The sequence below is a fragment of the Schistocerca nitens genome, chromosome 1 (assembly GCF_023898315.1).
Source record: "Schistocerca nitens isolate TAMUIC-IGC-003100 chromosome 1, iqSchNite1.1, whole genome shotgun sequence".
Classification (NCBI taxonomy): Eukaryota; Metazoa; Arthropoda; class Insecta; order Orthoptera; family Acrididae; genus Schistocerca; species Schistocerca nitens.
The window spans coordinates 473,448,061-473,462,077 of NC_064614.1; the positions used below are offsets into that span (position 1 = coordinate 473,448,061).

The 14,017-nt window shown below is 37.2% G+C and overlaps 1 protein-coding gene across 1 annotated transcript in view; it reads right to left on the reverse strand.

Annotated features, from left to right (window-relative positions):
* Window positions 1-14,017, reverse strand: part of LOC126251949 (aminopeptidase N-like) — a 278,934-nt gene that overhangs the window by 189,034 nt on the left and 75,883 nt on the right. The window contains exon 9 of the mRNA XM_049952717.1: window positions 2,567-2,735. Coding sequence (XP_049808674.1) covers window positions 2,567-2,735 — 169 coding nt within the window. The remainder of the gene's footprint in view (window positions 1-2,566; window positions 2,736-14,017) is intronic.

The window sequence follows — 14,017 nt, forward strand, 5'->3', positions numbered from 1 at the left end:
TTCTTGCACACTGTTTACATATGTAAAGGATAATAAAACTGTCAAAAGACTCAGATATGACCATGAAATGTGAACACGTGAGAGAATTTTTAAAATTTAACAAAGTATGAAGCATAGTCTTTTGCAGTACCCCACTTGATAACAACCTTAAAGCCAAAATTGCAACAATGGAAATAAATAATTTCGACAGTCAATGGCAAACATGCTTTCCTTTCAAAAGAGCATTTATTGATTATGGGCCATGTGTTATTGGTACTTTTCCATGTAAGAGTAATTAATGCCGTTTAAGGTCTATGTGGTTCACTAATACATCTTACAACAAATGTGAAGTTCCTATTTGGAAGCTGATCATCATCAAAAAGGACAGTCATAATAACTACGGGTGGTGTTGTGTAACATTATGTGAAGTACAGGGTTATTACAAATGATTGAAGCGATTTCACAGCTCTACAATAACTTTATTATTTGAGATATTTTCACAATGCTTTGCACACACATACAAAAACTCAAAAAGTTTTTTTAGGCATTCAAAAATGCTCGATATGTGCCCCTTTAGTGATTCGGCAGACATCAAGCCGATAATCAAGTTCCTCCCACACTCGGCGCAGCATGTCCCCATCAATGAGTTCGAAAGCATCGTTGATTCGAGCTCGCAGTTCTGGCACGTTTCTTGGTAGAGGAGGTTTAAACACTGAATCTTTCACATAACCCCACAGAAAGAAATCGCATGGGGTTAAGTTGGGAGAGCGTGGAGGCCATGACATGAATTGCTGATCATGATCTCCACCACGACCGATCCATCGGTTTTCCAATCTCCTGTTTAAGAAATGCCGAACATCATGATGGAAGTGCGGTGGAGCACCATCCTGTTGAAATATGAAGTCGGCGCTGTCGATCTCCAGTTGTGGCATGAGCCAATTTTCCAGCATGTCCGCGGGCTACGCGTGAAACTTGCACGCACGCGTTCAACCGTTTCTTCGCTCACTGCAGGCCGACCCGTTGATTTCCCCTTACAGAAGCATCCAGAAGTTTTAAACTGCACATACCATCGCCGAATGGAGTTAGCAGTTGGTGGATCTTTGTTGAACTTCGTCCTGAAGTGTCGTTGCACTGTTATGACTGACTGATGTGAGTGCATTTCAAGCACGACATACGCTTTCTCGGCTCCTGTCGCCATTTTGTCTCACTGCGGTCTCGAGTGGTCTGGCGGCAGAAACCTGAAGTGCGGCTTCAGCCGAACAAAACTTTATGAGTTTTTCTACGTATCTGTAGTGTGTCGTGACCATATGTCAATGAATGGAGCTACAGTGAATTTATGAAATCGCTTCAATCATTTGTAATAGCCTTGTACATTAAAAACACCTAACAGTTGCCAACTGGACACTGCAAAAAACAAGAAGACTTATGGGAAATTCACTTTTCAGGTCAGCAATCTTATAATTACAGACTCATTATAGTGTTTCCATTTTTTCTTGTGGAATTTTATTTGTAGGGTGTGGGGTAGAGGAAGTAAGCAATACTGCACACAGTAGCTGCAACTCAGAGAGGGACAGTATGCTGAAACAAGAGCTACCTCCCTCACACAAAGCAGGTGTCATACCTAAGCTTTCTGCCACGTACAGACCACCTACAAAAGTAGATATGACACAATGGAAACAAATGCTTCAATATATCATGTAAAAAAACAAGAAAACTGAAATTGAAAATGTCTTTCGTAGAGATATGCTTATAATGACATTCGAAGCTACAGATAGCATATATGAAAAATGAAACATAGCATCCAACAACATCTACCACAGTGTGTCTGCCCACATTATTGGTTGAGCACAGTGAAACACAAAACACTACAGATGAAGTTTTCTGACATTTTTACCAGAATTACAATGCCCAGATGCCAAGAGAGAGAGAGCATGCACTGAAGATTGCAAGCAGTACAGTTTCTTCTAACTAAACCCAAAACGGCAGAACATATATTGTGATATTTTGGAGCCTGACATACTTAGTAATGGGTCCATTCTTGCTCTTAACATAGAGAGACAAATTTCTGCTCTTGGAATAACTTTTGAGAAACGATCACATTTGACAAAACACATAGACTCAATCATCAGACACATCCAGGATGATGCTGAACAGTGTCACAACTGTGTCAAAGTAAATGCACTAAATTTTTGTTTATGAAGGCTTCTATTACACAATTTCAAAAACATAAACATGATGTTTTGTTCTCAGAAGTACAAATCAACCAAGAATGGAAAAGAATAAAAATGAAAATTTGAATCTAATGTCCACTGACAGTGAGATCATAAGATTTGGCCTCAAAGAAAATGAACAGAGATTTAGTAATGAAAAAGGTTGGCACTTGTTGCACTTAAAGGAGTTAATGAAACCATGGAACGATTAAGAGAACTAGAAAATTCATAGTAATGTCACTTCAAACTAGAATATTTGTATGTTACATTCACTTAATTGTATTTACCACTGTTTAATAACTATATTAATAAAGTAATAAAGTAATTCTGACACAAAGCACACATATAGTAACTTTATAATATTTTAATGTACATACTCTTGTGTCTGCAAGTGCTGCAGTGTATCCAATGTATGAGACATAATAGCTAAGGCTGTTTCCAAATGATGCCTCTGACCATGAATGTGGAGTAGTGAGATGAACCAGCCACTGATCACCCATGTACTTTAATAAACTGAGTGGCCATGAGTAACTTTTTACATCGTCACTGCAAAGTAATTTTACATGAGTTGCAGATAAACATATAACAATTTTTATAGTATTGTTAATTCATAGCATTTTAGTTACTTCTAACTAATTGAATTGGGAGGGCTGAGAAGGAGAAGAAGCTACAGTCTTTGAAGAAAGTTAAAGAAACTGATGTGGTTAATTTTTTCAGCTAATGATTTATATTACTGTTCTTGTTATTATGGATGTATAAACATTTAAATACCTAGACCTTGCAACTTCATAAAATTTCAGAAGAGAGGAAAATGTTAATAGTATTTATAACTTCTTATGACATCAAAGTACTTTATCATTGATTTTTAGGTAAAAAAAAGTGTGTTCATTGTAATTCGAAAACTGCCAAAATGCAGATTACCAACACCCCAAAAATAGTCTCTTATTGATTTAGCTTTCTTAGCTCATGAATCAGTGGATTCTTATCGACTCAGTATGAGACCTAGCAAGGTGGGGGTGGTTGCAGTTGCTACAGCTCTAGTCATTAAATATAGTTATTTTTATTTTTTGCATTGCGTACATGATGCATATAGTATAGTTATGTGAAATGAATTAAGGGCAATGTTCACAAAACTTTATCAGTCACTAAGTAATCTGATGATTTCTTACTTCAAAACAATTTCTTTGGAAAGATGATTATCAATTTTACTCTGTATAGAAGATGTGGAGCTGAGAATTTCAATGAGCAAATAGTTAGTTGTTTGTAATGTACCTCAGTCAAAAGTCTCATGCTCCTCTTCTCAGTAAAGATCCTGATTTTCCATAAGTCATATGCAATTAAAATTCTCATCTTACAGACTCTTGCATTTTATTTATTTCCAAAATTTGGTACACAAAATAAAGGGAAGGCAACTATTTTCTTATAGAGGACTGGTGTGCAGTGCACAGAAACAAAAGAAAATGGTTAATGTTAGCTATTGGCTCTTGCTCTTTTCCATACAAGTACACACATTTATGCACATAAATACCCAAATCTACATGGCTGAGGTAGTGGCAAGAGTTTTATAGCTCTGATTTTTTTGATTCTGAAAAAGTCCACTTCTTTGAGAAGAATTTGTTAGTTTCCAATTTATTTGATTTTCATATTTTTGCCATTTCACAACTCCCTGTGGACATACACATGACAGTCACAACCTAGTTAAAATAACTTAATAGTTTTCTCATAACCCCACCCGTAGTTAACAGAGTCATTATTTTTCCCATTGTAATTCTGTGGCGTATAAATTTGCTCTCTTTTGTGTGAATAACCAGTGTGTAACTCCATATTTTGAAATTTTTTCTTGCACATGTCTATAAATGTTTTCAGTGTACACACCATAAGCAGTCCCTGATCAGCTATGCAAATATGAACATCTCCACGTAATTAGCAGTCGTTGTGGAATTATCAGTTGGCAATAGTCCTGCAAAGACTGAAAGAGTCTGTTCCAATTATGTTGTTAATATTATTGAGGCGATTGATGTTATATTTTGTGATTCTCAGGCTGGTTGTTGGTTGATTCACTAAGCAATCTGGCCAGTTATCAAGCACTGAATCACATGTTGCTAGGTACCAAATTCTTCAGTCGATATTTTCACACTGTATGTTAGCAAATAACACTTATAAATGAAATGACAGTCTTCAATACACCATGTGTGATACCTGTACTTACTTAACATCATAACAGCTGACTTCTGTTCTCCAAGTCAGCAGAGTGACGACATACCATAATTACAACCAAGTTTGAAAATACTCAGCAATCCAAAAGCAGATAACACTCAATCTAGTCTAATATTGGGCATATGTATTACTACAGAATATAAACGCCGGCTGAAGTGGCCGTGCGGTTAAAGGCGCTGCAGTCTGGAACCGCAAGACCGCTACGGTCGCAGGTTCGAATCCTGCCTCGGGCATGGATGTTTGTGATGTTCTTAGGTTAGTTAGGTTTAACTAGTTCTAAGTTCTAGGGGACTAATAACCTCAGCAGTTGAGTCCCATAGTGCTCAGAGCCATTTGAACAGAATATAAACAATGTAAACTGATGACATACATAATTTGCAAAGTCTCCTGTTACAAAAAGTAATTACCATTTTAAGAACTGACACCTTTCCAGGAAGCTTAGGAGAGGAAGTATCCTGAAGATATTTCATCAAACTTGATGGGTTGTATGATTATTGAAACACAAGCATTTAAATTATGTTGTATTTCTGAATTCTAAAACAAAGTCACGCAGTAAAATTTTTAAAACCAGTATTCCTTTCAGATTTTTGCACCAGTAAAATAATACACAACAATTAAAAATCCTCTACCAGAGAACATCCCACTTTAATTTATAAATTTGCGAAGCAAATTTATAGAACAACTTCAGAGTTCAAATTATCTGTACTAGTAAAAAGAACTATAAATTATTTTTCCATACAAAAACAAAGATTACATAACTATTAGTAGTAGTAGTAGTAGCAGTAGTTTATTCATCCAGTGACAATGTACATTGTATGGATTTCGTCAAAGAACATAGTATAACAAAAATAAGGTAAGGGTGTACAGTTTCCTACATAATAATTCATTGTACCCCATCACAATATTTTTGGGCAATACAACTTTGATTACTGTAATGAGCAGGATATTTTACATGAAATACATAATTAAATGTTTGAAGAAACACTTTTGTTCAGAAAAATTAACATTGAGGCTGTGGCAAACATTTAATTTATGGTGCTATTAACAAACAAAATGGTTCAAATGGCTCTGAGCACTATGGGACTTAACTTCTAAGGTCATCAGTCCCCTAGAATTTAGAACTACTTAAACCTAACTAACCTAAGGACATCACACACATCCATGCCCGAGGCAGGATTCGAACCTGCCACTGTAGCGGTCGCGCGGTTCCAGACTGTAGCGCCTTTAACCGCTTGGCCACCACGGCCGGCTATTAACATACAGTAAATGAATGTAGTTACTTGCTACAAGGTTACTGCAGATATTCATTTATACTATAATAGCAGTTGGTCATTAAGAATTTAAATATTGCTTCCTTGAATGTAGACAATGTTTTTATTTCTTTAACTGAATTGTAAGTTTGTTCTACAAAATAGTACCCTGAATGTTGGTTTGTTTTATGTTAAAGCCTTGTTTACTCTTTGTATGTGGATATCATTGCACATTCTTGTATTGTAGGAATGATGATCTGAGTTGGTTTTATAATTATCAATGTGCATTTTTATATTAACAACAATTTTTATATAGAGGCATGGTAAGGGTAGAATATTTAGGTGTTGAAACAACTGTTTGGAAGATATTAGCCTTGTACTGTCTGAAATTATTCTAACAGCCCATTTTTGTAAGGTGAAGATGATTTTCATGTTTGTCTTATTATGACCCCAGAAGGTTAGGCCATAGGTGATAGTAGAATGGATGTAAGCAAAGCAGACAGTTCTGCTACACTCTCTACTGCACATAGTACTAATTATGTGTAATTCATAGCAAGCAGAACTTAATTTGTTAGTGAGGTAGAGAATATGGGCTTTCCAGTCTAAATTTTCATCAATTTGCACACTCAAGAATTTTGTGGCAGCTACCGTTTCAATTTGTTTATTTTGAATTTTGAGGGTCACATCATGATGAGACTTTACTTTCCTGTAATTTATATAATTAGTTTTTGAAATATTTAAGGTTAGCCTGTTCAGTTCAAATCAGTTTTGTATGTATTCCAAAACTCTGGTTGCAGATGTTGGCAATATCCTATTTATGTCTGTTACAACAATATTTGCATCATCACCAAAAAACGTTATGTGTGTACCACTGATTGGGATCTTGATAGGCCTATTATATGTAAGAGAGGTCCTAGAATGCTGCCCTGAGTTACTCCAATTGTTACAGTATGCATGTCCGATCTGTACACAATGCTTTGGTTTTTATTATTTGCTGAGGTAATTTCTACTACCTGTTTTCTATTGTGGAAATATGACTGAAACTATTTTAATGCAATTTGTCGTAAACCAATAGTTTCTAGTTTGTCTAGCAAGATATCATGATCAACAGTATCGGATGCCTTCGAAAAGTCCAAATTTATTCCTACTGTACTGTTATTTCTGTCAAGGCCCATTTACAATGTTTTCGATGAACTGGGTAATCGCTGTTTCTGTACTCATGCCTTTGCGAAAACCAGGTTGTTTTACAGACAAGAGATTGAATTTTTCGAGGTAATTTGTAATTATATTTCTCATGACAGTCTATTATTTTTGAAAATACAGATAACAAAGCTATTGGTCTATAGTTTCCCACTTCACATATATTACCCTTTTTATACAATGGTTTTATTTTTGAAATTTTTAATTTTTGTTGGGATGCCCCTTCTGTTAATGATATGTTTATGATATGTGAGAGTGCTTCTGCTATGACACAAGCACATTTAATTATGACTGAAACTAGTACCTTGTCAGTCCCAGAGGACATTTCATTCTTCATTGTTTTTATTGACTTAAGAACTTTATTTGTGGGACATAGCAATATTGAATTACCACTTTGCTCTCTTTGAACTGAGGTACTACTATTACTAACAAAGTTTTTTACTCAAATTGAGTGGAGTGTTTATGAAACAGTCATTTATGTAACTCGCTAGAGTACCATTTCTGAGTAACAAACCACCATCATCTTTTAATACAGTGTTATCTTGCTTTTTAACACTTTTGTTTGTTTCCTTTCTTACTATATTCCATATTGATTTTGACTTGTTTGCTGTCTCTATGATTACTTTGTCATTGTGCATTGTCTTGGCTGTTTTAATTGCCTTCTTATAAATTTCTTACATGTCTTAACATATTGTGCAAAGTGTTCATCTTGGTCGTCTTTTCTCAGTTGATTGAAAAGTTTTAGCTTTTGGCTGGATACTCTGATAGCAGGTATCCTTGGCTGCTGTTCCTTGGCATGACATTAATTCTTGTCAGTTTTTTTGGAAAACACATCTCAAATGTGGATATGAAAGTATTATAAAATGCATTGAATGATTTATCAGTTGATTATTTTGAGAATACATCTTCCCAGGTTTCTTTTGCTAACGATTGAATAAAAAAAATAACATTTTCTGGGTAGAAAAGCCTTTTTATTCCCACTTGTATTTAACCACCTCAGGTACAGAAGAATTTATGCATGTTACTGGTGTGTTGTGGTCTAAAAGACCTAAGTTTACATTTTGTGCCACAGTAACATCATTTTCGATATTAGGGACGAAGATGACTCTGTTGTTCTAGTGGGGTCCATAAAGCTGTCTTTTTGCTTCATTTTCAATTAACAGGTTGATGTTAAAATCCCCACATAGTAACACATTCACTCAGAGGCGCTGACTTGAAAATATTTGTATGTGTGGGGGGGAGCAAGAATCATTTTATTAGGTACTACATTTGACAGATAACTTTGCATTTCCATCTACATGTTCGACACTCCAAACCAGTCCTATTTGTAGATGACACCAGTGCATTGATTGAAGATGGAAATAGAAAGGCTCTTAGGCTGTATGCTTAAGTCACAAATGAAAATATGTCAGAGTGGTTTGTGAGGAATAGGCTATTGATTAACACTTAAAAAAAAGAAGAAAAAAATGCCACTATACAATTCCACACACAGCAAAATTAAAAATCCATTAAAACCAAATATTTCTTTGGAAAACCAAAAAATTAAGTGTCACTGAAACAAAATTGCTTTGTTTACTTACAAGACAATCTGAAATGGAATTCCCACACCACATTCTTAAATTCTAAGCTACCGGTATCTAAAATGACCTATGCAATCAGAATTGTATGGAGCAACACAAGTACTGAAGGAAGGAGGTGTATTATGCTTGCATACTTTCCCATTTGAGTTATGACAACATATTCTTGGGAAATTCCCCTCACAGCATAACAACTTTCAAGAAACAAAAAATGATTGTGAGGATAATGAAAAACGCAAACAGCTGAAAATCATGCAAACTACGATTGGCTGGCGACTAGCCCCTACCCCTCGACTCACTGAAACGTCAATCACAATGTCATTTCAGTCGGAGTATAGGTCAGTAGTGGCACAAAACAAGTACATAAATAAAGTTGAAGAAACATGCTTTAATTTTTGATGGCAAATGTACTCCTCCTCAGATCATTCCTGCATATGAACTTGGCACATATGGTATCAAGGTCGAGTTTCATGGATTCATCTCAATGGGCGTTGAGAACGGCGATGGCATTAAGACGATCTTGCCTCATTATAGAACGAAGATACGTTTTCAAGCTCTGCAGACAAGAAAACAATTGCTCAGTGGTTACCGGAATCGTCAGCACTACACGTATGAATTTCACTAGTTCAGGCAGTAGGTCAAACAGGTGGTTTTCCTGTTTTAGGTATTTCACTATGTCATCCAACGAACTAATATTCGCAGAATCACTACTTTCGATAATCTCACGAAACATGCTTCGGTGAAGAAGCAAGCATTCTTTATCTATACCTGATTCGTAGAAAGATAAAATATCGAATGAATGTTTGTTATCACTAAGAAGAAATTGTTCAATTTGATTTACAAACATGAATGACTGAGTTCTGAACCATGATACGAAAAAGCTGATGGGTGTATCCATTCTTTCATAATACAATCTTCTATATTTGTCACATACTTTGGTGAATGTTTCTACAGATGAATTGATGGAGTCATCGTATTTCTTAGGGACTTGTCGCTACGGAGTAATTTTGGGGAATCAACATTCATATCTTGACATTTTGAAGTTACTTCACCCCAGAATGATTCAAAATTGTTTCTCATAAATTTAATAGAAGTTACAAGAGTGGAAATCATATTATTGGTCTCCTCTAAGTGTAGGGATTTCCTCTGTAGTGCTATGTTGACACTATCAATGTGACCAAACAGTTTTACCAAAAGTGAGAACATGAAAAAGAAATCATATGTCTGCATATTAATCAAAAAGTCGTTTGCTTTGGCCCCAGTGTCTGAATTATCATTTCTTGAAACATTTAGAAAAATTCCTGAAGTTCTGTATAGTTGGACAAAACTGAAGACATTGTCAAGTATCTTACAGCCCACCTTGTAGGACAGAGTGGTTTCAAATTTGTAGAGGCATCTTCCTTCAGGCGAGCAAAAAGATCTAATCTTTTAGGTGAATCTCTCACAAAATATATTAAGTCCTTCATAACATTCAATGCATTTCGACATTCTGGAACTGCTTCCACAGTGTCTTGTAGTGTTAGATTTAAACAGTGTGCAAGGCAGTGCACAAACATAGCTCTCTTCTCCATTTCCATAAACTTTGCCTGGACACCATTATATAATCCGGCCATGTTAGCTGAACCGTCAAAGCATTGGCCCCTACAATTAGATGTAGGCAAATCAAATCGTCTTAAAATGCTGATAATAATATCAAACAGAACCTTAGCTGTGGTACTTTGTATTGAGTATAGCCCTAAAAAATATTCTTCTATCTCTAGTGAAGCATCAACAAATCTTATACAGATACTAAATTGCTCTTTGGTGGCTATGTCTGTTGTTTCGTCTGCTATTATTGCAAAATACTCTGCACCCTTGATATCCTCCAATAATTTTCTAAGAAATGTATGACTTAAAATGGCCAAAATAGCGTTTTGCACATCATGGGATGTCCATCTGCATGTTTCGCGCTGTAGCCATATTAAAAGTAGCTGGTTATCTGCACATCGAAGGCATAATAAATTGTCAAAGTTACTTGTTTCATCAATATGGCCATGTATTGCAAGCCCCTGCACTGCTAAGTAACGGAGATATAATTTTTGGTAAAAAAAGCTCGGTTTTCTTTCATTTGTATCAGTTTTTCTTTCGATATCTGGTTAAATACATTGACTTTCGATTTTAAGGATTTGAATTTCGGTACAGCTTCTCTGTGGCAGCCCGTTGCTTCAAGCGCTTTCAACTTTTCTGCTCCTTTCTTCCAGTTCGAAAAAACAGTTTCCATGAAAGATTTTTCCATTTTGTGAGAAAACTGAAAACGATTTTCTTCAAACATCTGTCTGCAAATTTTGCAAAAAATAACATCTTTTACCTTATTGTAATCGATCCATGCAAATTGCTGTTTCCAAGACGGCTGATAACAGCGTCGTTTTTTGGGGGGGAACAGTGTTTTTTGTCACCGCCACACTTACGCCACTATCTGTGTCTTTGTCGTCACACACAGCATCACTAACACTGGGTCTAGCTTCATCATCGCTAACACTTGCCACATTTCTTCCTCATTATAAACTTGTCCATTTTAAACTGGTCAGTAAGCGACGAGAGATTAACAACTGAACCGAGTCACAGTAAGACTAACTAACCACTGGCGATGCCCAGCTCCAGAATATTTACGTTCACTGCCAACATTAGCTGCAGGCTGCGTAACACTATTGGTCGCCTAACAAGAAGTAACCATGTAACAATAGTGTCGATTATTGTCAGGGCCGGCTCTAGGGAGGGGCGAACCGTGCCATCGCCCAGGGCGGCAGATTTTTGGGGGCGGCAGATCCGTCTTGCGTAAATGAAGGAATGTGAGAATAAATTGGAAATACAAATTATTCATAAAATCAAGGGTCTTATTGAAAATTATCTATGGTACAGAAACAGTGTGCTCCGATTTACGAATGAAACGTTTCCTCCCACAAAAATGGCTTAAAATGTATTCAACGAGTTAAAATTTTAACTCGTTGAATATACAGGGTGTTACAAAAAGGTACGGCCAAACTTTCAGGAAACATTCCTCACACACAAATAAAGAAAATATGTTACGTGGACATGTGTCCGGAAACGCTTACTTTCCATATTAGAGCTCATTTTATTACTTCTCTTCAAATCACATTAATCATGGAATGGAAACACACAGCAACAGAACGTACCAGCGTGACTTCAAACACTTTGTTACAGGAAACGTTAAAAATGTCCTCCGTTAGCGAGGATACATGCATCCACCCTCCGTCGCATGGAATCCCTGATGCGCTGATGCAGCACTGGAGAATGGCGTATTGTATCACAGCCGTCCACAACACGAGCACGAAGAGTCTCTACATTTGGTACCGGGGTTGCGTAGACAAGAGCTTTCTAATGCCTCCATAAATGAAAGTCAAGAGGGTTGAAATCAGGAGAGCGTGGAGGCCATGAAATTGGTCCGCCTCTACCAATCCATCGGCCACCGAATCTGTTGTTGAGAAGCGTACGAATACTTCGTCTGAAATGTGCAGGAGCTTCATTGTGCTTGAACCACATGTTGTGTCGTACTTGTAAAGGCGCATGTTCTAGCAGCACAGGTAGAGTATCCCGTATGAAAACATTATAACGTGCTCCATTGAGCGTAGGTGGAAGAAACAAAATGAGCTCTAACATGGAAATTAAGCGTTTCCGGACACATGTCCACATAACATCTTTTCTCTATTTGTGTGTGAGAAATGTTTCCTGAAAGTTTGGCCGTACCTTTTTGTAACACCCTGTATTGCACTGTAAACGTATCACTGAGTGCTGCTTTGATCTTAAAGACATATTCACAACAAAGAGACGAATGAGTGTGATATGTGAAAATAAGGCGTCATATATGAAATATGTTGTGGGAAAAGGTGACTATGTCGAAAAAAAGGGGGGGGGGGGCGCTTGACATGTTCGCGCGGAGCGGCAAAATCCCTGGAGCCGGTGCTGATTTGTTTGGTGTTGTGCCTAGTGATTGTCAATAGAATTTACAAAAATGAATCAAGAGTCTTTAACGTTACCTAGTTCTTCTAGCGATCGCCGTCAAATTCGGTGTCACTATTGCTCATTAGTTTGTTTTACAAGCTGCCAGCAGGCTGCTGTGGGAGGAAGTGGAGCTCGTCCTAGCAGCCAAAGCGCTGAGAGCTCATGGTGAGACTTCGTTCCCCACATACCTCCATACACTAAAAGTGTGCGAATAGTACAGATTCGGGGGACAAACCCTGTCACGACAGTTCGTCATATGCAGAGGTTGGAGGAATAACAGAAAGGAATACGCAATAGCTTGTAAAGTAAAATCGGTATTTTTTTCCTACACAATCATTAAATACTATTATGCAAAAATGTATGTGCAAGTTTTAACAAATTTCCCAGTAAAGGATGAGGAAGGGGGAGAGAGCGGTGAGAAATGCATGTTTGAATACTGGGGGGGGAGGGGAGGGGAGGGTACTGTTAACTATTGGGGGGGGGGGGCACAAAATACCTTGCCCCCCTAAGTCAGGCCACTGCCGGTTCACTTCATTTTTATACAAAATGTTCAGCACTGCTTCCTAATTTTTTAAAAAATATGTTTTTGTCACCTAGTGGTTACCTGTATATTGATATGACAATTTTTTACGCTTCCCGTCAGATTTTAGCTCTGTCGCAGATGATTCAAAATGTTTCTCGACATTTAGATGGTACGTTTCAGATCTAATTTCATACTGGACCCTAGCCCTATTGTATATGCAAACACTGCGGCAATAATGAGATGCTAAATCAAAATTGCTTATATTTGTAGGACTTAATTCACTGACCCTCTACCAATGTTCTGATAGACAAATACAAGAGATATCTACAAAGTTGTTTATGGCGACTTCTAATTCTAACACTTTATTCTTGAGACACTGAATGTTTTGACTTATTATCTTGAAAGTTTTGCAAGTATTCGTTATTTTGTCAATACCTGGTGAAGTGCTACTTTGTTGCGGATTTTTGACACTTATCTGCAGTTCTTCAGGCTGATTTGTCACAATCTCTTCCTGTTCTTTGTTTGGTGCCATTAAAAATCATCACTAAGTGAAGCAGCTGTACCTAGCCTTTGGCGCCCCCTCAGGCAATGTTGATCAGCTGCTACTGTTGTTGGAAGTTCAGTGGCTGCTGCTGTTGGTGACATGGTTTCTCGTACAGTGCCTGTGTCTGCTTTTTTTACTGACACTGTTTCTGCTGGAGGTGGGGCTGCTGCTGTAACTGATGACCGTTTTTCCTCGGCTATTGATGGCTCTTCTGTTGTTGATGTAGGTTTAGTTGTTATTGCTGTTTCTTCTTCTGTTGTTGTTGTTGTTGTCATTGATGTTGTCGTTGGTGGTGGTGGAGGGGGGGGGGGGGTTGATAATACTTCTGCTGTCATTTGTGTTGTACTTGCTACAACTGACTTTGATGATTTTACTGATACTGCTGTTTGTGTTGCAGATATTTGGAGGTGCCTCTTGATTTTTTCCAGTGATTTCTGGGTCGCAATTTCCATTCCTAGACTGTTCAAGTGAAGGCCATGTGATGTGTGAAACCTGTGCCCAATGTCGCTAATATCAAC